Source organism: Corylus avellana, chromosome ca5, assembly GCF_901000735.1.
Source record: "Corylus avellana chromosome ca5, CavTom2PMs-1.0".
Taxonomy (NCBI): Eukaryota; Viridiplantae; Streptophyta; class Magnoliopsida; order Fagales; family Betulaceae; genus Corylus; species Corylus avellana.
The window spans coordinates 488,794-514,594 of record NC_081545.1 but is presented as its reverse complement, the minus strand read 5'-3'; the positions used below and the strand labels follow the sequence as shown (position 1 = coordinate 514,594).

The 25,801-nt window shown below is 38.0% G+C and overlaps 3 protein-coding genes across 4 annotated transcripts; 2 read left to right on the top strand and 1 right to left on the bottom strand.

The window, feature by feature from the left end:
- The first annotated feature begins 3,815 nt into the window (after positions 1 to 3,815).
- On the top strand, positions 3,816 to 7,450 carry LOC132180702 (U-box domain-containing protein 4). Its single transcript, XM_059593608.1, has 2 exons — positions 3,816 to 4,267; positions 6,362 to 7,450. Exons 1-2 carry the CDS (start codon positions 3,900 to 3,902, stop codon positions 7,188 to 7,190), a joined length of 1,197 nt encoding a protein of 398 aa, XP_059449591.1. The 5' UTR covers positions 3,816 to 3,899; the 3' UTR covers positions 7,191 to 7,450.
- Positions 7,451 to 8,350: 900 nt separating this feature from the next.
- Positions 8,351 to 10,905, top strand: LOC132180701 (uncharacterized). Its single transcript, XM_059593607.1, has 2 exons — positions 8,351 to 8,508; positions 8,864 to 10,905. Exon 2 carries the CDS (start codon positions 8,912 to 8,914, stop codon positions 10,631 to 10,633), a length of 1,722 nt encoding a protein of 573 aa, XP_059449590.1. The 5' UTR covers positions 8,351 to 8,508; positions 8,864 to 8,911; the 3' UTR covers positions 10,634 to 10,905.
- Positions 10,906 to 11,751: 846 nt separating this feature from the next.
- Positions 11,752 to 25,186, bottom strand: LOC132180431 (ribonuclease E/G-like protein, chloroplastic). Of its 2 annotated transcripts, XM_059593247.1 has the most exons (14): positions 24,873 to 25,186; positions 23,670 to 23,773; positions 22,766 to 22,947; positions 22,025 to 22,277; positions 20,825 to 21,936; positions 20,422 to 20,739; positions 20,253 to 20,294; positions 19,679 to 19,803; positions 18,881 to 19,028; positions 18,226 to 18,298; positions 17,217 to 17,329; positions 16,762 to 16,881; positions 15,987 to 16,142; positions 11,752 to 12,188 (listed from the first exon to the last, which is right to left on the bottom strand). In XM_059593247.1, the coding sequence occupies exons 1-14, from the start codon at positions 25,025 to 25,027 to the stop codon at positions 12,009 to 12,011; spliced, it is 3,081 nt and encodes a 1,026-aa protein (XP_059449230.1). In that variant the 5' UTR covers positions 25,028 to 25,186; the 3' UTR covers positions 11,752 to 12,008. The 2 variants fall into 2 exon arrangements, with proteins under 2 accessions (XP_059449230.1, XP_059449231.1); XM_059593248.1 differs by lacking the exons at positions 22,766 to 22,947; positions 23,670 to 23,773; positions 24,873 to 25,186 and having other exon boundaries at positions 20,825 to 21,947; positions 22,025 to 22,187.
- Positions 25,187 to 25,801: the final 615 nt, after the last annotated feature.

The following is a 25,801-nucleotide window of genomic DNA, read 5'->3' as shown; positions in this document are numbered from 1 at the left end:
CCCTTCCAACGTCCTACGCCGGCCGCCGCGGCCAATCAGAGGGAGGAGGAAAGCTTCTCTACCCCGTTGAAAATCGTCCACGCCGGCGGGATGGTGGAGTGCTTCTACATGGCAACTCCCGCAGCCAGGATTATGGAGAAGTACCTGTCTTTCGTGCTTGCCAAACCTCAGGTCTTTCGGCAGCCATGGGATTCTGTTGTCAGGCCGGATGAGATCCTCCACCCGGGTGAAAAGTTCTTCGTTGTCCCCCGCCGCACTGTGAGGAAGCTCAAGAGAAGAATCAAGAAACCCAGTTCAGAAAATCCAGAGGATCCTTTAACACCGCAATCTTCTAATGATGTCTCAGCCGGAACAAGGCCCAGGCAGAAAGATGGGTCTTCAATAAATGTAGGTAACGGTAACACTAAGAGTTCCTGTGTTCGTGCAAATACAAAGCAGAGTAGTTGTCATTTCGAGGCAGGTGTCGATATGACGCAGAAGAAAGTTGGTAATGGTGGCGTGATGGCAGAGAAGAAAGGTAAGAAAGGGGAAAACTCAAGGAGAAGCTCGAATAATCCTCAGCCTGAACATGGAAGGAAGAGGGGGATAATGAATGCAGTGACATGGCAGCCATCGCTTACATCTATCTGCGAGAGTATGGGGAACTGATCATACAGATGTTCCTCTTTAATTTCCTTGTATATCACTCCTTACTAACACTTAAATCTTTGAACAAATCAACATTAATTATTTCTTTAATTAGTTTCAACACTAAAAGATCTATTTATTTTTTATTTTTTATTTTTTAATCTTAACTATCAATTTGTTTCAAAGCGGCAACATTTTCATTATTCACTTTGACATTTCCATTTAAAATAAAGAAATGTTTATTTGCATTTTGGTATCCATTTTGCATACATCTCTATTGAATTGACATGTTCCATCTACCATTGGTTATTTTTTTTAAAATAAATTTTTAGCTATTTTGATAAGCCGGACGTGAAGTCCTTTTTTTTTTTTTGTTAAAAGAAAAAAAAAAAAAGAAGCAAATATAGAAAGGGGTATAAAGTGATAAAAAACCGAAAATTGGTGAGCTCCCCTACAACAAACCCAAACACAAAAATTAACAGTGCAAGAAAACGAAACAACGTAGGAAATGAGCCAAATTAATAGCCCAGTTCTCTTAAAGGGGCCGCATAGAGCGGTTTTAAAAGCAAAAGAAGTACAAGAAGGATTACAAGCCTCAATAGGTTCATAAACCCTAATTACAGGTGTAAAAAAACCTCAAAAGGTCCAAACCCATCTGTACCCCTAGCAAAGAACACAATCAACCACCCGAGCTGAAGAGAAGGGAGTTTGAGGATCCCTAAGACCAACTATTAAGACCAACTAAAATAAAACTTTATAACCTGATGTGGGTGCCCTAAGATATATATATACAGTAATGTTTTGAGGGATCCAGAATGAACCGAACAAGAATTAATGCCTTTCAACTAATTTTTTTCTTCCTTATATTAATTCCGCTGTGTATTTTATATTTAAGAGCTGTCATAAGAGTTGCCACTGCCAGTGAATGGTTTGAATGGTGCACTCGGATCACTTTTCTCCTTTTCACTATAAGTCGTTTTCTATTCCTTCGTATACGTTTCTAACACAGGAGTTGAAATCCATTATATTGGACCAAAAAAATAGCAATTTTGTAGCATATGTTTATGTCTTTATTCTCAATATATATATATAACTCTAGTATCACTTAAATTATTAGTTAAATAATTAAATTTATTATTATTTATTTGTGAAAACAAATCTTTTTATTTTTTATTTTTATTTTATTATTAACATGTTCACACAAGAGAAGAGAGAGTGATTCGTACTAGTAATTTCTGCTTCATTAAGCGTAATTTCAGCCGATTGAACTAACTTTTAGAGACGACTTGAAAAACAAATCTTGAAAACAATGCGAACTTGCACCTGTGATTCTTGAAATTGAAACCATATTTCATCATCGAAGTGTGTTGGGGTGGGGGGGAATATATTAAAACATAAAAGCCAAAAGGGGGCGCAGTTGGTTTGTTGTTTCTCGTGGACGTCTTGTGCTTGTCGTGACTCTTGGAGTTCGGCTCCCCAAATTATCCCCACTTTTTTTTTTGTTGGTATTGTAGGGGGATATCACCATAAAAAAAAAAAAAAAAAGATTAAAAGACCCAAGTCATAGATTCCACACATTTGAGTTGCACACAAGAACAAAAAGAAAAGGTGAAAAATTCAGACTCATTGCGGTGCATGTAGGGTGTAGACATGTGATTTTCTCACTTTTATACCACTAAATTTGGTGTGAAATGGACATTTTCGGCCTAAAGTTGGCCTAAGCAGGCCAATTTTTAGTAAGTCTTATGGATCGACCGACCAAATTCAAATGAATGGGTGCACAAGTAATAAAAAGACTACACAATATTCGGACTACTATCATTTGGACTCCTAGGCCTCGTTTGCCATCAGCCAGGGCCGGCACTGTAGTTGGAACAACAGCAAAATTTGACTTTTTACTTACTTTTTTTTAGAAGCAAAATATTAAAAAAAAAAAAAAATGAAGAGAAAGATGGGGTAGTTCCAGCCACCCCTTGGCCAAAATGGGGTGGCCGGACCACCCCATTTTTGCCCAAGGGGGTGGCTGGAGCCACCTCTTGGCCGATCTGGGGGTGGTCGAACCACCCCCATGGCCAAGGGGGTGGTCCGGCCACCCCCTTGGCCAAAAACAAAAAAAAACAAAACAAAAAAGAGGGATCGGGTGATTTGGGGGTGGCCGGACCACCCCCAAGGGGCTGGGGGTGGTTTCGGCCACCCCATAATGAGTATTTTCTCACAAATGACTGAATGAGCACATATTCTTCTCTTTATGGAGTATTTTCCCTTGGTTAGTTAGTTAGGAAAGGGAGTTGATGAGATGGCAAAATTGATTATGCAGCCTCCCGAGTCCTGAGAATAAAGAGCCATTAGGGCCTTGTTTGCCGTTCCAGCTACAGTGCCGACCCTGGCTGATGGCAAACGAGGCCCTAATGGCTCTTTATTCTCGGGACTCGGGAGGCTGCATAATCAGTTTTGCCATCTCATGAACTCCCTTTCCTAACTAACCAAGGGAAAATACTCCATAAAGAGAAGAATATGTGCTCATTCAGTCATTTGTGAGAAAATACTCATTTCCTGTGAAATCTTTAAGCTTATTTCCTTCTCAAACTAATATTTTGATTTAAGCATTGAGGTTGCCCTCACCGGAACACGCTTCGGGTTTGACCTTCCTTTTCTCTCAGCTTGTTTTTTCGATTCAGGATTTAATGTGTGACCATTTGATTCTTCAAAATTAATCAAAGAATAAAACTTTTCTCTAAATTGGATTTAGACAAGAAAAAAACCTAATTTATTAAACTGACATATATTCAAAATACATGTGATTTTTACGTATATTTTTGATAGAACAAGTAGATGTGAAATTCCCATACTTCAATCTCGATTGAAAGAATTTTTAGATTTATTAAACTAGTGTTGTCCATTGATTAGTGCAACTCAAGAAATTTTGTAACAGTTAAAAAATGATTAATGAGGATCAAGAAGAATCATCTAGTGTTAATTTTTATTCTTATTAAACAAAACAATAACCTATTATATACTAAATTTATAATAAATAAATAAATAAATGTGGAATGAGTGACAAGAAGATATGGACAAACTAAAATTGAGGACATAAAAGCAATTAAAAAGAATGTTTTTATTAACAAGATTTTGGTGTCGATGTCTCATGGATAGTGTGGGAAGATAAAATCTGATGGCGTGATTTACTTTATAGCCAAAGCTGCAACCTCAAAGGATAAGCGAGAGAGGGAGAGGGAGAGGGAGAGGGGGGGAGAGAGAGAGAGAGAGAGAGAATGGGACAGGAAGGCACAGTAACAGTAGAAGCGAGAGAGCAAGAGGGGGAGGAGGAGGTTGACTCAGTTGAGACATGGAACCAGAGGAAGCAGGCCCAGATACTGCAACTCTCCGAGAAGCTCAACCATGGGGATCTCGAGTCCCAGATAGAAGCAGCCAGAGATATCAGAAAGCTGGTCAGAAAATCTTCTTCTTCATCATCATCATCATCGTCGTCGTCGTCGTCGTCGTCTTCGATGAAGACTCGCTCAAGATTGGCAGCAGCGGGTGTGATTCAGCCCCTTGTTTTCATGCTCGTCTCTCCCAGTCTGGATGCTCGGGAAGCCTCTCTCCTCGCCCTCCTCAACATCGCTGTACGGAACGAACGGTAAAATGTCTCGACCTTTACATGTCCTCTCTTCTTTCTCTCTCTCTATCTGTTTTTATGTTGGTATACAGGCTCAAAGTTGTGGATTTGATTTGTGGGTTTGTATTGGGTTTGGTTTTATCAAGGTGGGGTGTGTGATTTTGGGTGTTGCTGAGTAGTCGAGAATGTTTAGGAAGGAAAGCGTATGGGAATTTTGTTTCTTTGAGGGGTTTCAATTTGTCTGAATAATACAGCTTCTGGGTGTTGTTTTATTGTGTGAAATTTTGTTACTTTGGGAATCAAATCGGCATGCTATATCTGGGTTTTGTTGGTATGTGCTGGAAGTTGTCGATAACATTTGTGGGTATTTATTGGATTTAGTGTTTCAATTTTCATCTGAGTTTGGGATATTCTGTTATACTTCTGAGAAATAGTAGGGCAGGAAAAGAGGGTGAGATTTATTTTATTTTATTTTATTTTATTTTTGGGGGGTGGGGGTGCTTAATTGGCCTAATGTTAATTTTGAGTATTTGAACATATTTAAACTTAGATCAACATGTACATGTGTTCTTGTATTCTGATATATTTGCATAATCTTTGTTTGTGACGGATTGCATGATGGTGATGCTTTACTCATTTGGGTTTCCTTGCTGACCCCTCTAAATAAAATTTATTTTGAGTTTCGACATTATGTGGAATCAGTTTGTTTGCGTCCTATTGGAGAGCTACAAAAGACTCTAGACAATCTTGAACTCGTTGTTTGTTTGGTTGCTGAGAAAATTGAGAAAAGGGGTGAAGGAAAATTATATGAATGTCATTTTGATTCTTTTGTTGAGGGAGGTTTTGAGATTTTCAAACGTAAAGTTCAACGAGAGCCCCTTCTATCTAGATATGATGTAAAACTTTATTTTACAATCTTTAATAGAAAGTTGACACATCATATAAAAATACCAAATACAATGGAGATGAAAACACCGTATCTTTAATTCAAATCAATCTCATGGACTTTTCCATTCGATCTAACCCAACGCTTGCCCCCAAACCCTCCACCCACCTTTGAGCTCTCTACACCGGAATCTCCAAAGCCAACCAAGATGATGGCTCCAGTGGTTTTATCCATAAATATTTTGTCTATGAGGTATTTTGTCAAGAGAAAGAAAATTATATGGTGTGCATGGTTATATTATTTTTTGATGTTTCAAGTTGAGGTGTTTGCTTCCTATTGGAGGGTGCAAAACACCATATTGGAAGGTGCAAAAACCCTGTTTACACCACGACCTGATTGAAGTTATAATCAAGTTTAATAAACCAACATGGTCGTCATGTTAGGCTGAGTTCAGGGGAACACCATGCTTTTTTTCGTTTAAAATGCTGAAAGTTTTTAACTTTGACATATTAATTCATATGATTTTCAAGAAATATGAACAAATAGAAAGAAAATTTTTTTATTTATTTATTTTTTATATATATATATATATAAAATGCCTGAGAATGTCAAAAACTGAGCCTAAGTTTTATACTTTTCCCAGCAACCAAAAGGCTTTATAGGGTTTGAATATAGACTTTTTATAAAAGGCATGGTTAATATGCTGAGAATTAAGATGGAAGCATTGGCACTTGGTTGATTTTGCATGTGATTTCCTAGGCGTGTGTTTGCATTTCTCAATATGATGATGAATGCCACTGATGTTTATTGGAGATAAGCTTATTATTTTATTTTATTTTTTTGTAAAGCTAAATGAAAATGTTTGTAGAGGGTACGGCTGAATTGTGTTCAAATGCAATATTTCTAGGTTTGTTTTTGCAGACCTTGTTTTATATTTCTTTCCACCCTCTAATCTAGCACCAGCACTCTGATATCTAGAAAGCAACCTTCCTGGTCCTTTTCCCCAAAAGAGGATCCTTTTCAATTGTAGAAAATATAAGTGGCGCTTGAAAAATGTTCACATTGATGGTGCATTTTCATTTTCAAAAGTGAACCATGTATCTGCTTACAAGAAATTATTTGCTACAACTTCCAATTTTCTGAATGATGGCAGATATTCTTTTGTTTGATTGGTTTGGTTGTTTGATATGCTATGCAATTTTCTTATTGAGACATCTCATGTTAATCAGAAACAAGGTCAAGATAGCCACAGCTGGTGCCATCCCTCCTCTAGTGGAGCTCCTCAAGTTTCGAAACAGCAGCATTAGGGAATTAGCCACTGCTGCAATCTTAACACTCTCAGCTGCTGCACCAAACAAGCCCACTATTGTAGCTTCTGGAGCTGCACCTCTCCTGGTTCAAATCCTCTGTTCTGGAAGCGTTCAAGGAAAAGTTGATGCTGTTACAGCCCTACACAATCTCTCCACCTGCACGGAGGAGGACTACTCTGCGATTCTTGATCCAAGAGCAGTTCCACCTCTCATAAACCTCCTTAAAGAGTGCAAGAAGTATTCCAAATTTGCTGAAAAAACTACAGCCCTACTTGAAATCCTTTCCAAGTCTGAAGAAGGACGAATTGCAATCTCAAATTCTGATGGTGGGATTTTGACACTTGTAGAGACGGTTGAAGATGGATCTCTTGTCAGCACAGAACATGCAGTTGGAGCTTTACTCTCTTTGTGCCAAAGCTGCCGAGATAAATACCGGGAACTCATTCTTAATGAAGGGGCAATCCCAGGCCTTCTGCGACTGACTGTAGAGGGCACAGCTGAAGCTCGGGAGAGAGCCCATACACTTTTGGATTTGCTTAGAGATTCTCCCCAGGAAAAGAGATTAGCTTCCTCAGTTTTGGAGAGAATTGTTTATGACATTGCTGCACGGGTTGATGGAGCAGATAAAGCTGCTGAAACTTGCAAGAGGTTACTGCAAGACATGGTTCAAAGAAGTATGGAGCATAGCTTGAGCTGCATCCAGCATAGGGCTGCATCTTGTACATCGTCGGATATTCCATCTGCATAATAAAACCTTTTCTTTTTTTGGGTTCAAGAAGGTAGTTTAGTAGAAAGTGGGCTAAGAGTTTTAATCTGAATCTGTTTTGTTTGGCCTGTTAAAGCTCTTGTACCCAGCAAGATCATTATTGAAACAAGTGGAATAGCTAGAGTCAAAATGAAACAGATTTTACTGGAGTTGGTTTTCTCAGGGGTGACATCATGGGTATGTTGTATATCTGGACTTTGATCATGTATATATATATAGAAATCACTCTGTGCCATTTTACATATACGTTTCTTTTGGTCACAAATGTGGGAGAGGCTGCACTCCATATGGTATACTTCTTTGACCAAAATTGTGAAGACTTGGCAGCCTTGAATCCATTCCCTAGCGGCTGAAGGCCATATCTTCACAGAATGGAAAGTGGGATTTCCTAATAGGCTAATCCCTTGAGCAAATTGTGTGGTGCATTTTCATCTGGGAAAGTTTCATGTGCCCTACTCAGTCATGATGTCCAAGATCTAAAGAAAAAAGCATTCAAAAAAATTAGACTTTCGTGGGAACTTTTGAATGATATAAATGCATCATGTGTCCCTACCCATTTATGAATGGCAACAGATCCGGTAGTCATTTTATGGTCGAATTTAATGTTATTGTATTTAACTGTGAAAATGATGTCAAATTATTTAAATTTTTTAAATAACGTGTTAACATATTTATTACATTACATCATTTATACCATTAAATACAATAACAATAAATTCTGATAATGAAATAGGCCAAATGAGTCCCTAGTTAGACAATATTAGCATTATCCCATAAGGTTATATACAACACAATTAAATACAAGAATAAAATAACTCTTCGAGTAAGTGTACATCCTCAGATCCATCGCCCCTTTTGCTTGTTGAGGCTTCCCTTGGCAAACATGGCTCCCCTTAACCAAGATTCTCAAATAAACAACAATGTGAGATCTAAACCTAATTACATGATTGCCACTGTCGGTGTGCCTTGTGGCCCCTTAAACTAGCACCGCGGTCCAATGGTGCACAGTAATCCAACGTTGCTTCCTGCTTCCACGTAACCAATCCGTCCACGTGGAAGCATCCTAATGGATGCACCCCACTGAACCTCCCCTAGGACTTCCTCTCATTACTAATTTAATAATCATTACTACAAATCGCATATAGACTTCTGAGAAATCAGCAGCTCCCTATCAGCTCAACCTTACCCGCACTCACGCTCAAAGACAGATACTCGACTTTGAGAGAGAGAGAGAGAGAGAGAGAGAGACAGAGGAATGAATTCTTGTGCTGTATTTGCGTAATCTTCATCTAGAAAAAAGGTATGAAACGAAAACAGCTTTGGGTTTTCATTAATTTCACTGGTCATAGTCATTTTAGGTAACTAATCTGCTTCTATTATTGTCTTTCCACATTCCTTCATGGATCTCTAAAAACCCATCTGTATGTCATTTTCATCTTCCAAGCATTACTCTCAAGATCTGACATTTCTTCGTCCCCTCACCTATAACTCTATATTTTTTTTCTTAAATTCTTTCATTCTTCGACTGTTTGTTCATATTTTGGCATTTTAGCTTTCTGGGTATTCTTGTTTCTTTATCTTATGTAGATTTGGGTGATTGTAGAAGCTTCTGGTGCTGATAATTTATCTGGGTATTTTTTTTTCCTGTTATATAGCATAATAGATTGGTTGATTGTTGAAGAGGCTTCTTCTGGTTCTGAAAAATGTTGGGACGGTCCGCGCTATCGAGAACCGGAAGCTTCCGGCCGGAGAATTTGGGCCAGAATGCCTTGGCATTGATTGGAAATCTTTGCTTCACTATGTTTGTGCTTGGTGTATTAATTTTTACAATTATTGCCGCCACTTATGAACCCGAAGACCCTTTGTTTCACCCATCAACCAAGATCACCACATTTCTCACATCCAACTCCAATGCCACTTTTAAGTCTGATAACACGGTTGTGAAGACCGGTGAGGATTTCATGGCCGCAAACCAAACCGCATTCGACGCGTTTATCAACCTAACAGATGTCGAAAGGATAACTCAAACTGTAGACCCTGGTGTAGGTACCACCATTGAAAACGAAGTGACCTCATGTGAAAACAATATGGATAGCCCGGTAGATTGCAGGGACTCTGAGGTGTTCCATATGATGATGAGGGCCACTATAGAACAGTTTAAGGATATTCATTTTTACAGGTTTGGGAAACCAGTTCGTGGGTCTAATGATACCACCTGTGATATGGCATGGCGGTTTAGGCCTAAGGATGGGAAGACTGCTGCCTTTTATAAGGATTATAGGAGGTTTGTGATTTCAAGGTCCGAGAATTGTACCCTTAGTGTGGTTGGGATTGGGGATTACCACACGGGTGTGAATGCGAGGAAGAGGAAGAAGAATCAGAAACCCGAGTTTGAGAAGACACGAGCGAAGCAAGAACAGGTTATTTCATTGCCTGTTGTTGGGGAGGCTGTGAATGATTCCCTTCCTGTTGTTGAGTCTGAAGGTTCGTTTAGCCGTGGGAAGTACCTGCTTTATACGGGCGGTGGAGATAGATGCAAGAGCATGAACCATTACTTGTGGAGTTTCTTGTGTGCATTGGGTGAAGCTCAGTACTTGAACCGAACATTGGTTATGGATCTGAGTATATGTTTATCTTCAATTTACGGTTCATCGAATCAGAATGAGGAAGGGAAAGATTTTAGGTTTTACTTTGACTTTGAGCATTTGAGAGAGTCGGCATCTGTGTTGGACCAGGATCAGTTTTGGTCGGATTGGAAACAATGGCAGAAGAAAGATGGATTAAATCTCTATCTTGTGGAGGATTTTAAGGTCACACCCATGAAACTCTCAGAAGTGAAAGATGCTTTGATTATGAGAAAGTTTGGGTCTGTGGAGCCGGATAACTACTGGTATAGGGTATGTGAAGGAGAGACGGAGTCCGTTGTTCAACGACCATGGCATTTGATATGGAAATCAAGACGGTTGATGGATATAGTGTCAGCTATTGCATCGAGGTTGAATTGGGATTATGATTCTGTTCATATTGTGAGAGGGGAGAAGGCAAGGAACAGAGAGCTCTGGCCGAATCTTGCTACAGATACTTCACCTGATGTACTTCTCTCAACCCTGAGGGACAAGATTGAAGATGGGAGGAACCTTTATATTGCAACAAATGAACCTGATAAGTCCTTCTTTGACCCTTTGAAGGACAAGTATTCCACTCATTTCCTTGATGAGTACAAGGATCTTTGGGATGAGAATAGTGAGTGGCACTCAGAGATGAAGAAACTTAACAATGGCAATTCAGTTGAATTTGATGGTTACATGAGGGTGTCGGTTGATACAGAAGTGTTCTTGAGAGGAAAGAAGCAGATCGAAACTTTCAATGATCTCACCAACGATTGCAAGGATGGTATCAACACCTGCACTGCTTCGGCCAGCTAATCACTCCATATATCAAGTTTGAAATTTGCTGCTTCCTACATCTGGAAATATCCACGTTACTTTTAGCTATCCTGTGTTTCATTTGAGAAATTGTAAGCTTTTAATTCCTAGTTTTAGCATTGAGTTGCATAATCATGAGTTTTGTACCTGTAAAAGCAACTATGAATGTTTCATATGGACTACTTGTCAGGATGGAATATGATCCTCAGATTGCCTTTTTTAAAGGATGATTTTGCTCTTGACAGTCATGAATCTACATCATTCTATGTCTACTTTTGGCATTTCGATCATTTATATTCCTCTGTAACATACACAAGTTAGAAGTACGTCTATTTTTGAACCGAGGTATTTATGCACTAAAGCGATTATGGCTGTCTCAAATCTCAATTATTGTTCAGGAAACCAAATCATTACCTATTCCTACCCACATGCTTCATTATGCATATTTGTGATTATTAGAGCATTCACGCCCGACTAGCCAAAATAGCATGCAAATTTGGGTAAAAATATAGTTATATCCTGCAGCAAACTACTTTAACTCAAAAAAGATGAAAGGAAAAATAAAACAAAACAAAAACTCATGATAATTCATAATAAAACTCATGATAAGACATACATGACTTTGGAAGGTAGATGCTTTGAAAAATAAATTATATTTAAATGAAATAGGAAAAGTCTATTAAAAAAAAAAAAAAAACAAGAGATGTATGTGCTTTTTCTTTTCTTTTTTAATGTGATTTTTAACTAAAATAAAGATAATTTTTTTTAGTAATGCTCTTACTCTAATCTTCGCTTCAAAGACATGGTCAGGAAATCTCAAGTTATCATTCTTCATTTCCTTTTTTTTAGTTCATTGAATTTTATTTATGATCATGCTTTATAAATTACTGTTGAATTTTAATCTAATGATGATTTTAAAAGTCCACATTAATTAGTAAGAGATGAAATGATAATACGTAGCATTACTCTAAGATGGGTGGCTTATACCCCTTCACTAAGAGGCTACATTTACAGTCCAAGATATTCAATCAAATTTACCACAATGCTGGAGATACGTGCTTGGTTTGAGACAGGAAAGGAAAGTAATTATCTGTTGGCCAATAAAGAACACAATATGGTAACAGAATTCCCTTCTCGAATTGCTAATTGCTGCAAATGTTAATTATTTTTAGACATTTGCTCTCAAGAACAAAACTCCTCACCCTAGCAACAATACATTGTGAAGCTTCTCAAGTGCAAAGTGGGTGGGCACTGTATGACCCAAAAAGCTTACAGAACAAGAAAAACTATCCTTATCTCTTCCCTAATTTCCTAACAAAAATGACATTATGCCTGCTGTTTGTACAGAAAAGAGCAAGTCAAATCTGGCAAATTTTCATTTCCCACCGGTCTTCCATCTTTTCACTGGAATAAGGGTTACTTTTTTGCCGGGATTGTTAGTTCTGGTCTCCGTTGGCCGTAGCAGAGAAATGGCAGCTTGATGCTGATTTTTGTTTGCCTTTTCATCTGTTAAAGGTTTCAGTTCGAAGCCACCCCTGGTGAAACCTCTAGCAACCTGGCCAATTACAGTTTCGTCAATGAATGATTAGCATTGCAAAATATGGAAATATACACGTTTAACAATCACCCATATAGGTCAAATGAGAGTAGTTGGCAAAACTTTCCATGGATATAATCCTTACAGATCAATAAAATGGTAGGTGGGCTGGTAATGGCAAACCTTGGAGCTAACAAACAAATTTTTGTTAAACTTTGCGATGTCTAAGAACAGCTGTTGAAAACCACACCCCCCCCCCCCTTTTCCTTTGAACTAAGGACGGTTAACTCACGCAGGCTGTTTTACAGTTAACATGTCAGTTGTTCCGAAATAATTTGATGGTTGCTAAATTAAGGATTGGTTTAGCAACCAGGATAGGTTAATAGGTAATCGCAAATTCATTAAAAAGTGCAAAGGGGCAATCCAAGTACACATAAAGTATAGAAGAAAACAACCTAATAAGTAGTGGAGAAGAGATCTAAAAAAGTGAAAATTCAAAAAACTACAATATGAGGCAGCAACCCAAAGAAAGAGTCTTTTAAAATCTTTAATTCTACTAAGGTCCTCTCGTGGTCCTCAAAGCTATGATCGTTTCTTTCTTCCTAGATACCATGTGAGAAAGGGCATAATCATCTTCCAAACTGCACCAAGCTGAAACCTACCCCCTGGCACTCTCCAACAGGCAAAGAGATCTACCATCCTTTTAGGTATAACCCAAACCAGCCCTACATTGCTGAAGATAGTATTCCTACTACTATTTTTTTTTTATAAGTTTTGAATTTTTATATATAAAAAATATAGTTGTTCAAGTGCTCTTCAAATATTAAACAACACACTCACTTTTGCTTAGTATTCCTACTACTATTCCAAAGAGCACTTGCAATCTTACAATGGAGTAGAAGATCTACTAACTCCTAATTCTTCACACACATGCAACACCATTTAACCACAATAATATGTCATTTCCTTAGGTTGTCCATGGTGAAGTTCTTCCCTAAGGCGACTCTCCCACCCTTAGATAAGTACATAATCTTCCATCCAGCCAAACAACGCTCTACCTTCTCAATGATGTCATTCCAATTAGACTTGGCTTTAAATGAAGCTCCCAAGGGAAGACCTAGATACTTCATGGGTAAGGCAAATACCTTGCAACCCAAAATACTAGTCAAACCTTTAACGTTCATTACATTGCCAACCGAGACTAACTCTGATTTAGCCAGATTAATCCTTAGACCAGAAATTGCTTCAATGCATAAAACAAACTACGCAAATTGTGAAGGTGTTCTGAATTTTCCTCACAAAAAATCAAGGTGTCATCTGCAAACAAAAGGTGAGAAATGTTGATAGCACCACCACTTCACTACCCTACCATGAAGCCCAATAAAAGACCCCATCCACAAGAGCTGAAATCATTTTGCATTAGGATCTCCTCTCTCAGGTTACGAGAGCTACTAAAGAAACTTGATGGGGTCCCATTCACCAAGATTGAGAAGCGCACAAATGAAATACAATATACCTCCCATTTACACCGTCTTTCCCCAAAACTGCATCTTTTCGACATATATAAGTGGAAATCCCAATTGATATGGTCAAAAGCCTTTTCAATATCCAGCTTAAATAGAACACCTGGTACCTCAGATCTAAGCCTACTATCAATGCACTCATTGGCCATGAGAATTAAGTATAGGATCTGCCTGCCCTTGATGAAAGTGTTCTAAGGTTTAGAAATGATAATCTTTCTCCACAACCAATTTCAACCTGTTAGCTAGAACTTTGGCCACACTCTTATACACTCCACCCACTAAGCTAAAAGGTTGAAATTCCTTGATAACAATGGCCCATGGTTTCTTTGGAATAAGAGAAATGAAGGTGGCATTAAAACTTTTTTCAAACTTACCTATAGTATGAAAATCATGGAAGACATTCATGATGTTTGCTTTAAGCACCTCCCAGAAAGCTTGGAAAAAGCCCATAGTAAAACCATAAGGACCTTGGGCCTTGTCACCATTAAGGGCTTTCACCACCTCGAAGACCTCATCATCCATAAAGGGGTCTCTCCAACCAGCCTCCTCCCCCTAATAGAGTCAAGCGAGAGGCCATCCAATCTGGGTCGCCAACTAAACTGCTCAGTGAACAGGTTGTCATAGAACTGTACAATGCGATCTCAAATCATTGACTGATCTGAACAAACTGAGCCATTAACCACCAATTGCTTCTTTCTATTAGAATTGGCCACTCGATGGAAGAACTTTGTGCACTTGTCTCCCACTCTTAACCACAGTGTCATTGATTTTTGCCTCCAACTCACTTCCTCCAAAAGCGTAATCCTCTCCAAATCATTAGTCACTATGACCTTCCTCAAAATCTCCTCCTCAACTAAAACTCACTCTTCCTCCAAACCTTCAAGGGCCCGTAGATCAACCAAAAGTTATTTCTTTTTCTTTATATTGCCAAACTCTACTTCATTCCATGCTTTTAAGTCATATTTTAGAGCCTTAAGTTTTGATGTAAGTATGTAACTTGGAGTGCCTTGAAAGTGATAAGAGGACCACCACTGTTTCACCCTTAGACTTTAGCCACATATTCTCAAATTTGAAGTATCTTTTACACCAGAAATGCCTCCAAAATGAAGAAGAATGGGAAAATGATATAAACAAAGTCTAGGAGCCCCTTCTGAAGCAAATTAGGGAACTGGGAGTCCCAAGATGAGGAAACGAGGAATTTATCACTCCTAGACCAGGAAGGAGGGTCCATGTTACTAGACCAAGTAAAAGAGCCGCCCACAAGTGGAATATCCATGAGCCTCTGCTCAGAGATGAAATCAAAAAACTACAACATAGGTGAACACAAATGGAGTCACTCGTTCTCTCACTTGGAAAGCTAGTTACATTGAAATCCCCCCTGATGCACTAGTGTCAATGACAGAACCAACATTGTCAGGCTAATAGTCCCTACCTTACCCAACACTTCCACAGAAGGCTAAGCCATAGCAAAAGACTTGATAAACCCCCTCCAAAGAGAGGGGAATTCCGAACATTTGCACTTGCTTTCGCCGGGCTATGAATAACCTCCGACAAAGTCTTAGCTACTAACCAGACGGCTGCAAAGGCGAACTCAGACTAAAACCCAAAGGACTAGCAGGCGGAGCACTGGTTGCCGTCACTACCTCGGCAATCAGGCTATCGTCCATCTTTGCAAACTTACTATCCCTTAGCTTTGGGTTGTAGATCTTCAGCTTATCTGCACCACACACATCAAACCCTTCCATAATAAAAGAATCTGCTCCACCCAAACATCTAGCTTCACTCTTTCCAACTTGTACTCCTATTAGTGTCTCCTTAATTGACAAACCCAACTCATTATCCAACCATGATGAATCTTTGACTAATTCACAACCACCTAGACCCAAAACAATACCCTCAACAGGTGGTTCAGCTCCAAGAATTAGCTTTCTGTCCTTCGTAGGTGAACATTCCGCAAGAGCATCCCCATCAACAGAGAAGTCAACGGAACACACACTCGGTGGCCCAAGCATAAAAGTAAGCTTTTGTACTTGACCACTAGTGGTTTCTTAAATAGGGGAAAAGAGCTTCTTGTTGTGGCAGAGCACCACCAACAACCGTGCAATCGACATCGTACTCCATAATCCCTTTCCCCTTATCGTGAAACTACTAGGGCTCTTCTCCATAATCCCTCTCACACACATCCCATATTTTTTTACCTTTGTTTATTTTTGGGCTTGTAGGATTCTAACAATGGTGAAAATTATATGGAATTTCCAGGTATTAACAAAATGTACTTGCTAATGAGGCATACCTTTATAAGAATCCAAACTTTCAGCGAACTACTCAAGATTGCAAGCCTTGTCCTTTTCCCGGAGGTTAAATAGTTGCACATGTGATGGTCAACCCGCAAAATAAATTTTGGCCAGGACTTGGGGTTTTCAGGATTGGCTTCCTGGTCCATCATAGCCTGAAAAAACAATGTATACAATGTAATAAGAGCAAAGTAACCCAATGGAACCCAAGAAATGTAACTATTTTTTTTTTTTTTGATGTCGGGGAACCTCTCCAAGGCAGGGCCCTTCGGACCCACCCCTGCAGAGTAAACCCCTGTCCCGTGCACCGCACCCTCGGAAGTTTCCCTACACGGAACTGGTTAAATCCCTGGCTTTTCACCAGGAGATGTGGCCCCAAGAGATTGTTTGCACCCATGAGGTGTTGAACCTTGGACCTTGAAGGGAGCAAACCTTAAAACCAAGGCCTCCACCACTTGGGCCAACCCTTTGGGGTTAGAAATGTTACTATTTTTAGAGATGCATCAGAGATATAGGAGTAAATTGTGATGAATTAATAGGTTTGAGAGATTCTAAAACCCACCCTTATATGGAATTTTCACTTGAAAAAAACAATTGCCTTGTAATGGCTGTTTTTATTCTTTTCTAGTGCTTTTTGAAGGAAAAGCGCAATACTAATGTGTTGTATTATCCCCACTAGCATACTCCAAATCTTCACAAAATTGTCTATGTTTCATCTTAATAGAGTAGATAACATAGAAAAAAAATAAAAACTTTTGATGCTATAAAACTTACTAGCAACTGACAAATTTCTTGTTCAATTTTTGAAAAGGAGGTTTCTAAAGCTTCAACTCTCCCAGTAGCATGACAGCATGTGCATGGCTCACTAATCATAAATGTCACACTAGGTCGAACCTGTTCAACATCAAGCCACCATTCATTAGATGTAAAAAGAGATATCAATTGAACTTATCTAGTACTGTGTCAAACTTCTCAAATGAATATCTTGCCTGTAAATTAGATATAAATGATTATATGTTTGTCCTTTCATGTTACATTTTAGCCAATCCCAAATAGTTGGGACAACGCTGAGAAAACGGATGCAACAAGAAAACAGGTGCTAACGCACAATGGCTTTCACACTCGCAACAGCCATTGTACATCTTTGCCCAGCCATTTTCATGTTGGTTCTTAAGATTCCTGCTAATTTGAGGATAAGAGAATATAGCCTTTAAAATCAAGGAACGTACCCTCTTTCTTGTTATTTCCATAAGCCCATGCCTAGATAATTCAGAGACTTTCACCATTGACCTGTCTCTCTCTACAGCCTTCTTAACTTCTTCATATACCAATCTCTTATTTGCTGAAAGATAAGATAATGCTTGATAATAAATGGATAAAAAGCTACACACTTTAAATGACAATCACAGCAGCCTAGTATATTTTTTGGCGCGGTGATTAAAAAATGATAAACAATTTCATATTAAGAGGTAATTAAGAAAGCCTCTCTCAACTCTTAACTAATCAAGCCTCCCTTGCGCACTGCTATAATTTGCTTTCAATACAAAAGAGTCAATTTGTTCATGTCAGCAAAACCTTTCTGGAAAAGGAATGTGAGGTGATACAACGAGTCTTGAAGTTCTCTATATATGAAGAATAGGCAACTGTGAAATCTCCTTTGTTCCTACATCTATTAACAAAGAAGTTCCTGGCAAGCATGTGGTGCAGGTGCCAAGCTCAAGTGAATGCTACATGTTTGTATTACAAATTCCACCAAACTTTACTGGGCAGATTATATAGTCCATTGAATGAATATTCCTTAGTTTTTGATACAGTTAAGCCTAACTCAGTTTACGAAGCATAATATATTGAAATTCTACAGGTGGGTTTTGGTAATTGTAAATTGATATAGGGATAGAAAACAGTAGTATCAAAATAAAGGCAGTTATATAATTTCTCTCATTTTAGAATAAGAGAAAAGCCAGAAATAGGCTCTCTTTTCATAATCCGCTAATAAATAGACAAACATCTGTGCAACACTGCTATTTAGTATGATGGTGGAGAGCAAACGAAAAAAGAAGTCTTAGGCAATTGCTCCTAATCTAGAGAAACTTATAGGGCCAAGAACAAACTCGAATGATTGATCCTAAAACTTTCTACAAAAAAATATTGTACACCAACCGGCCCCCATGGGCCCCATGAGAACACATGCACATGTGCACGCACAGGGGAGAGAGAGAAAGAGAGATTTAAACTTACAGTCATCTGTCATATCAATGAAATCCACAACAATAATGCCACCAATATCCCTCAGCCGTAACTCCCTCGCAATCTGAAAACATGTTATTTTCTTTCAAATAGGTTGTGTATAGCTCTTGTGGATTATATGGCATAATCAGATACTCCATTAGAAACCTTTGGAAGAAAAACCAATAGCAATTGATGAAAAGATAAATGCGTAACAGCCAAAAAAAGATCGTCTGTGTCAAGTGTCAATGCAGCAACCCCAAAATAATATACACCATGGCAAGATGATGGATGATAAAATAGTCCTACACATATACTTCTGGAGTAAGGCTCCAATATTTACCATTAGATGGCTTTTGGCCTTCATATCTTAACCTATCTATTAATTGCAAGATTTACTTTTCTAAACTAAATATCGAGTTGCTTAATTGTGTTTGTATCAAGGAAATTGACTTACGAAATACAAGAAGTACAGTTTTAGCAAAGACATAGCAAGATATAAACGCTATGGGAAAAGCAATGGCCTAATATAGTTTAAATATATGAACTTTGAATGGAAGAAAACGAAAAAAGTAATAACAGATTAATATACTCTTTAGGTAGCAGGAAATATAGACTTGGATTATGAACTAAGTGGCCTGTGATAAGAACTCGGCAGCAAGCGTACTTGTTTTGCAGCTGCAAGGTTGACATCTAGAATAGCCTTCTCCTGCGAAGTCCCATGACCAAAAACCCCATGTCCCCCATTAACATCGATAGAGACCAATGCCTCAGTTTGTTCAATCACAAGAGAACCTCCATTAGCAAGTGGAACCCTGACACAAGCAAGAGATGCTATCAACATGAACATAATGGTAATAAATATAAAGTTTTCCAGAAATGAAGTTATTCGTAGCTATATTACAAACAGTTTACAGTTGAAGAAAAAGGTGAAGGATATCAGTTATTCAAAAGAACCATGACGGGTGGAGCCCCTCCCTTTGGTGATGTGCTGATTCTTCAACCATACTTTCAACACTATGGAGCTAGTGCAAAAAATTAAATATCATCTGTTTTCAACTTCAAGGTACAAATTTATTGTGGGATGTGCCAACAGATGTGTGAAACCAACTAAAAAGTAGTTCATTAGATCGTCTTTTGTGATGGGCTGAAATATCAGGAAAGTTGAATTCCATTGCCCCTAATGCCATATTTTGTTCTTGGAGGCTTCATCATAATTATTTCTACAAGTCCAAAATTTGTTTCAAAAACCTAGGTCAATGCATAAAGGTGTATTGAGTGTGTTAATGTGGGGTTCTGCATGATATACATCGTTGACTCACTTCTTAACAGCTTAAGCCTTTTGAATTGATGATTCACCAACATAGTAATCAAAACACATAGATCAATGAACAAAAAGCTTCTTTATGCATCCTCTATGCTAGGTAACGTGGAAATTGACAACATGAGCAATGCTGAACCTCACCTTTTACTCAGGATATTATTGATCTCTTCTTCAATGTTAAATTCACTAAAAAGAGGAATTCTTTTATCGTATAACTCAACTCGATCACAAAGATCAGGGGCAATTTCCTGAAGATAATTGGTAACCTGGAAAATGACATAGCAAATGCTGACATTGGTTATGTTCATAGGAGAAAAGTAAAGACGAGATCTCTAGAAATCTAAATTAAATCTGCAGAGAGCAAGGGACTATAACACAGCAGTTACAGAAAAAGAAAGTATTAAGTAGAAAAATTCTTTACTCATCCCCATTTGACTGGCTATCTACTAGAAAAACGTGTCATAACCTCTGCCAGGTATACACCCATATAAGTTCATTTTGAATATTCAGCTCAAACGACCAATTCTGTGATATATGGGACTGTGGACCAACCCCATGTACACAAGTTTATGTTCTACTAAAGGCAATAATCCTACCCTCCTCACTCAAGACTTGCTAGAAAGGAAACGAATGAAAAACCTAAATCAGGAAGACACACAAACATGGGTCCTTATCCAGTAAGATAGTCCTCTCTGGTATTCTGCTGATGTCATACCTCATGATATGTCCTTGGCGAGTCAACTACCATTCGCTGAACCTGAATGTAAGTCATAATAAAGAATACAACTAGGGAATGAGATTGTTGGGTTATCAAGTTGCAATAAAGCAATAAAGATCGCATAGATAATAGGAGAATCAGGAGTTAGACAGAGACAGGTACTCACCTGATCATTAAAATAATCCTGAACAACTGAGAGTGTTTGACCCATTGCCCTATGGAGAATAACGGGAATGGCACCCTCAACACCTTCATCTGCTGCAAGAGCTGCAGATTTGGCATGTTCCATTATATTTTTCCAGGTTGAAAGTAAACCATCCAAGTCCTTCTGCAATTCCTCTAAAGAATGACCAGTCGCAACAGTCCTTACTGTCAGACCAAAACCCTGAGGCTGCAAAGTTTTTGCAATGACTTTCAACCGTGTACGCTCAACACCAGAAATTTTTTTTGAAATGCCAATTCTATCACAACAAGTAATCAGTATCTGCAAGCCAGGAGAGTTCATTCAGATTAAACACAAACTAATGGTTGAATATATGACAAACAAAGAATTCTTGAGATAATCATACCCAGAATCTGCTTCTTAATTTTGGATAAGCCGTTAGCGTTGGACCTTTTGTACCCAGTCCCTCTTTGACAACTTGTACAACAATTTTGGTGCCCTTTCGAACTTGGGCCCACTTGTTGTCATTATTGAACATATGCCTAGAATCCTTCATATGTTGGAGATGAGACATTTGAGAATCATTTGAACCATTTATGTCTACAGGAAGGGAATGGTCAATAGTTTCACCTTCCAGGTGATGTTCACTTCGATCTAAACAGTCCTCAAAATCAGCTTCCGCTTCATCATAATCGAGTATACCACCATTTACATTTTCCTCAAGAACTTCTGAAATATTGAAATCATCCTCAACTTCATGTTCCTCATAGTCATTGTGCATAGATTGTACAGGATCATCCCGAGAGTCAACTTCTGTATTATCAGCAATGACTACTCTATCATGAGATGTGCACACATTGTCAATGGCAGTTGGATGCTTTTCAAGTGATCCAATAACAGAACCATTGATTTCTCGTTTCTTTGTCCTTTGACGAAATGGAGGGAATATAAATGGTTCCCTGTTTTGCTTGATGTCCATAAGAGAGTGTCTAGAATTTCCAATATTTACAAAAGCACCTCCCATATGGGGAACAAGTTTTGTGACCACCCCTAGATACACACTGTCACACTGCACATTAGTTTTAACCGGTTCCAGTAATAACTCCACTAATTTACTGTCTTCCAGTACAGCAATCCTTTGCATGGTACATATTGAAGAATTAATCAGAATAACAGTAGAAATGGGTTCCTCTGAAATAAGACTGTTCCCTTCTTCAGGCAACAAATTTCCTTTATCTTCTATCTCAATAACCTCATCTTCTAAGGTGTCATTACTTTTGGACACATCAGACCCCATCTTATCCTTGGAAATAGGAAAAAGGAGAGGTGATGCTAGTAACCAGGGCTCCTCAACAGGCTGATCTTTTTCAGTGAAAACCCGGTCAGAATTTGAGCCATTATGAGTGACACTAGTGGTATCCTCCCTTGAGTACAATATATCCTTGACTGTGGAATCATGTAAGAACGGCTTTGATTCTATTGAATCTCTTGCAAGGATTTTCACTATCTCATCTTCATCTGTCAAACCACTGGAAGCATTTGAGTGTTCAGAAACATTATAAGGGAAGAAGTTGCATATACAAGTGTACGCAGGTGGAGAAATTACCTCTGGCTGGAGCTGATATTAAAGATTGTATGGGAAGATATGTCTCCTCTATCCATGAATCCCATACTTGAGCTGGAGGCTTTTTGGTATCAAACCTCATCCATGAGTCTCTCACCATAATTCTTTTATCTTGTTGAACAGGTAGAGGTACTGATATAGAAAATTCAGGCCCAGGTCTCCAAATGATGTCACATGAAGGCCATGTTTCTTCTTTTATAAAATAATTATACTTGAAATTTCCACCATAAGCCATCTGCCAAGCACAAAAAGGTAACTAGGGGCAATTGCAATAAATACAATTATGAAACTGAAAGCAGATAAAGCTTAGGGTGTCTCTCACTAGTTTTATGAGAAGAGTAATATTTTGTTTTCAACTACTTACTTTTCATAATAAGGAAGTTTCTTCTAAGGCAATCTCTCTAGAAATCAAAAGAAACAACTGGGGAACTACATTGTTCTTTCTCATTTCTGGGGAAACAGACAAAAACCACCAATCTCAGACTAAGGGGGAGAGAGAGAGAGAAGTCAAAAAGTTATAACCTAGAGAATTAACAGGCTTCTCCTAGATCTGCCTTGGTAAACTTAGTTACCTTACAGTATCTACTCTAATTCAATGAAGTGGTGTCACAACAGACAGAAACAACCACATCAGGTAAATATGTTATGGTACTCAACTTCCCATTATGATATACACATGTATCAAGTACATTACTACCACTTATCACAGCCGGATGAAATTACCTTGACTTCAGCCTTCCATAAGTTTGTATGTTCAGTTGGAGACATAAGTATAGCCATCTCTGGATCCCAGGAGCCTAATACATCAGGATCCCCAGTTATGTACAGAAGCTGACCAGCTGTCAAATCGGCTTCTATAGTCCAAACTATGCGCCATAATTCTTTCAAAGTAGTGCTTGACTTGCCTGAGAAATCAGAATATGCTAGATCCATCAGCCATTCAAAACTATAAGAAAGTAGTTCCTCAAAGGATGGTGCAAAACATTAATACACCAATGAAGAAAATATGTCTGTCCATTAGAATCGAGTAAGAGCAGAGACAGAAAGAGGCTTTCTCTCACAATTGGTAACTGAATTTCACATCAACGATGATAAGTGAATGGAAATTTCAACTTAAAAGTACCACTTTGTTCAGACCTCTGACAGGTCACAACAAACTGGGGGAAACTAATGGATATTATACTTTTTTGGTACAGTATATAATTATATGTTCACCACATTTTTCTTGTTATTTCTGATTATAGACAACCACATTTGAGTTGGTAAGTAGAAGCAAGTATAATCATATGTTCACATTATCTTCAGATAAAGGTCCTCCATTGAAATGCTGGCTTGCAACGAAAGCTACAGTCAGTTGACACCAGCAAGAAAAATGTATAAAAGATTTGCTTAAGCAAAACTAAATTCAGACAGGAAAACACAAATAATCACATAATATCAAATAAAACAGTAGTTAACTTTAATCTTTAAGGAACGGATAAATACAATGAGACAGCTAAGACTGAAGTAGCTACCTAAAAACAAGATATTAAGGTATGAAGTAAGTTTATGATCTCTACTATATAAGAGTGGCACTTAGTACACCCAAATATTACCTAGAGTAATCAGAATGGGCAAGTTAACTTACCTTTCTTCGTAGTCATTATAGCGGATCTTCTGAAACAATTATAGTTCCCTATACGAAGTGTGAATCTGAATGCATTTCCAAAGGGTATGTGGGGGCATATATACCTGATTGAAAATTAGAAACACATTATTGATTTTCCAAAGGGTGTCAGCCCAGCAGTCAAAGTCTTAAGTTGATATGATTACGTATAATATTTCAATTTCATTACATGCTCGACCTGTATGCAAACAGTAATTTCCGAGCATTCTGACAGTACAAATGAATTTGAAGATGATTTATGGTGAGAATGAACAGGAGAAAAAAAACATCATACCTGAGTGAACCCCATCACTTGTTTGTGGTGTCTATGAATGAATATCACATATTTCTAGTCACATATTTTCTATAACTTGAGAAACTTGATATGTGCCATATAAATAGTTGACTCTCGGCTATTGAATAATAAAAAATGATTCATGCATTGAAAGTAAGTATTTCCAGATCACAACCAGGGGAAGGCACTATGGATGCCAAGTGTGTTGCATCCAAGACCACAATACATTTTCCCTCATTGGGAGGGTGACAGTGAGGATTTCTAAACAGATACATTAGCAACCCTACAAAACAATTGCTTCAACATTATCGTAACAATATGCCACTCCGAAGACTGAATTTCTTATATGTAAGGCTTCCATCATTTCCCCAGGTAGAGGCAGCATTGCTTTTAACATGCAATGACGGCAATATGATCAAATGCTCGGCCTCAAATACATATATATACTTATATCATCCCAAAAAATATTCATTAAAAAAAAAAATGAAAATGTTTGAATAATGTCAATCATATATAATACTATATCCTATTGGATTATGCAAACCACACTCTTAAAGCCTACCCAGCAAAAAACTTGTCTTTGACAATGTACAACACAAGGATCACCCCATAAATAAAAACTAAAGCTTTTGAAGGCTGCGATAGAGTAGATGGAAGTCTTTAATAAAACCATGCATAAATTGAATTCTGAAGCAATGAGAGGCTTCTTGTGTTGTATATAGTCTGACATAAACGATGAAATTATGAGCGCTCTGGGTGTGAGCGTGTAGTGTAATCGAAACCCAATTGAATTCAGACAAATTAAAAGTACATCCCTTGAGCGAATTCAAACAAATACATGGAGCGCATAAATGATGAATGTATGAATGTAGGGTTGCGAGTGAACTCACGAAGATAGGGAGCTCTCGGAGCGGATAAGCGAAGAAGAAGAGCAGGAGGAGAAGCTAGTGGAGCGTCGGGGGAGGCTATGGAGGTCCATGGAGCTGAACCTGAACCACCCTGCATGAGCTTGAACTTCAGTGGAGGAGTATGGACAACGAGCCATGAGAGCTGGTCCTTGGATGGTAAATTAGGAATGGTTGGAAGGATAGTTTCGACATTTGAGGAGGGTGACTCGTGACCTTGAACGTGGTGTGACTCGGGGCAAAGGGGATGGATAGCCAAGAGAGAAGAAGAAGAAGATGATAGGATTGCCTTGGCGCCTTGTATGGCATTGGCACGTGTGCCGAATTGCCACGCTTGTGTGAATATTTACTGCTATTGGCACGTGTGCCGAATTGCCACGCTTGTGCGAATATTTACTGCTATTGGCACGTGTGCCGAATTGCCAAGCTTGTGTAGACTGTAGTTGCGTGAATTTTTTCTTGGATAAACATATACATTCTATACACTTCAAATTATCACATAATTGATAATATTCTCTCAAATTTTCAATTGTAATTTGTGATAATATCCCCCAAAACTAGCAAAAAGATCAAAATACTCCTACATATTTCTCAATATAAGAAAATACCCCTATAATTCAAAAAAAAAAAAAAAAATTAAAAAAAAAACAAAATTAAAATTAAATTATTATTTTTATTTTTATTTTTTAAAACGAAAATGTTTTGTTTTTTAAAAAAAAAAAAACGAATTTTTGAAAAAAAAATGGAAATTTTTATTTAAAAAAAAAAACAATTTTTTTATTTTATTCGATTTTTTAAAAATATGTTTTAAAAAAACAAAAATTTTATTTTTTTAAAACCAAAATTTTTTAATTTTTTTTTAAAGGAAAATTTTATTTAAGAATTAAAAACGAAAATTTTCAATTAAAAAAAAA

Excerpts from the sequence above, each read along its gene's own strand:
- LOC132180702 (XM_059593608.1), top strand. The coding sequence starts at position 3,900 with ATGGGACAGGAAGGCACAGTAACAGTAGAAGCGAGAGAGCAAGAGGGG. Across the intron at positions 4,268-6,361 it reads ATCGCTGTACGGAACGAACG|AAACAAGGTCAAGATAGCCA; the intron begins GTAAAATGTCTC and ends CATGTTAATCAG.
- LOC132180701 (XM_059593607.1), top strand. The coding sequence starts at position 8,912 with ATGTTGGGACGGTCCGCGCTATCGAGAACCGGAAGCTTCCGGCCGGAG.
- LOC132180431 (XM_059593247.1), bottom strand. The coding sequence starts at position 25,027 with ATGGCTCGTTGTCCATACTCCTCCACTGAAGTTCAAGCTCATGCAGGG. Across the intron at positions 22,278-22,765 it reads TATGGAAGGCTGAAGTCAAG|ATGGCTTATGGTGGAAATTT; the intron begins GTAATTTCATCC and ends TGTGCTTGGCAG. Across the intron at positions 21,937-22,024 it reads AATATCAGCTCCAGCCAGAG|ATGAAGATGAGATAGTGAAA; the intron begins GTAATTTCTCCA and ends GTGGTTTGACAG.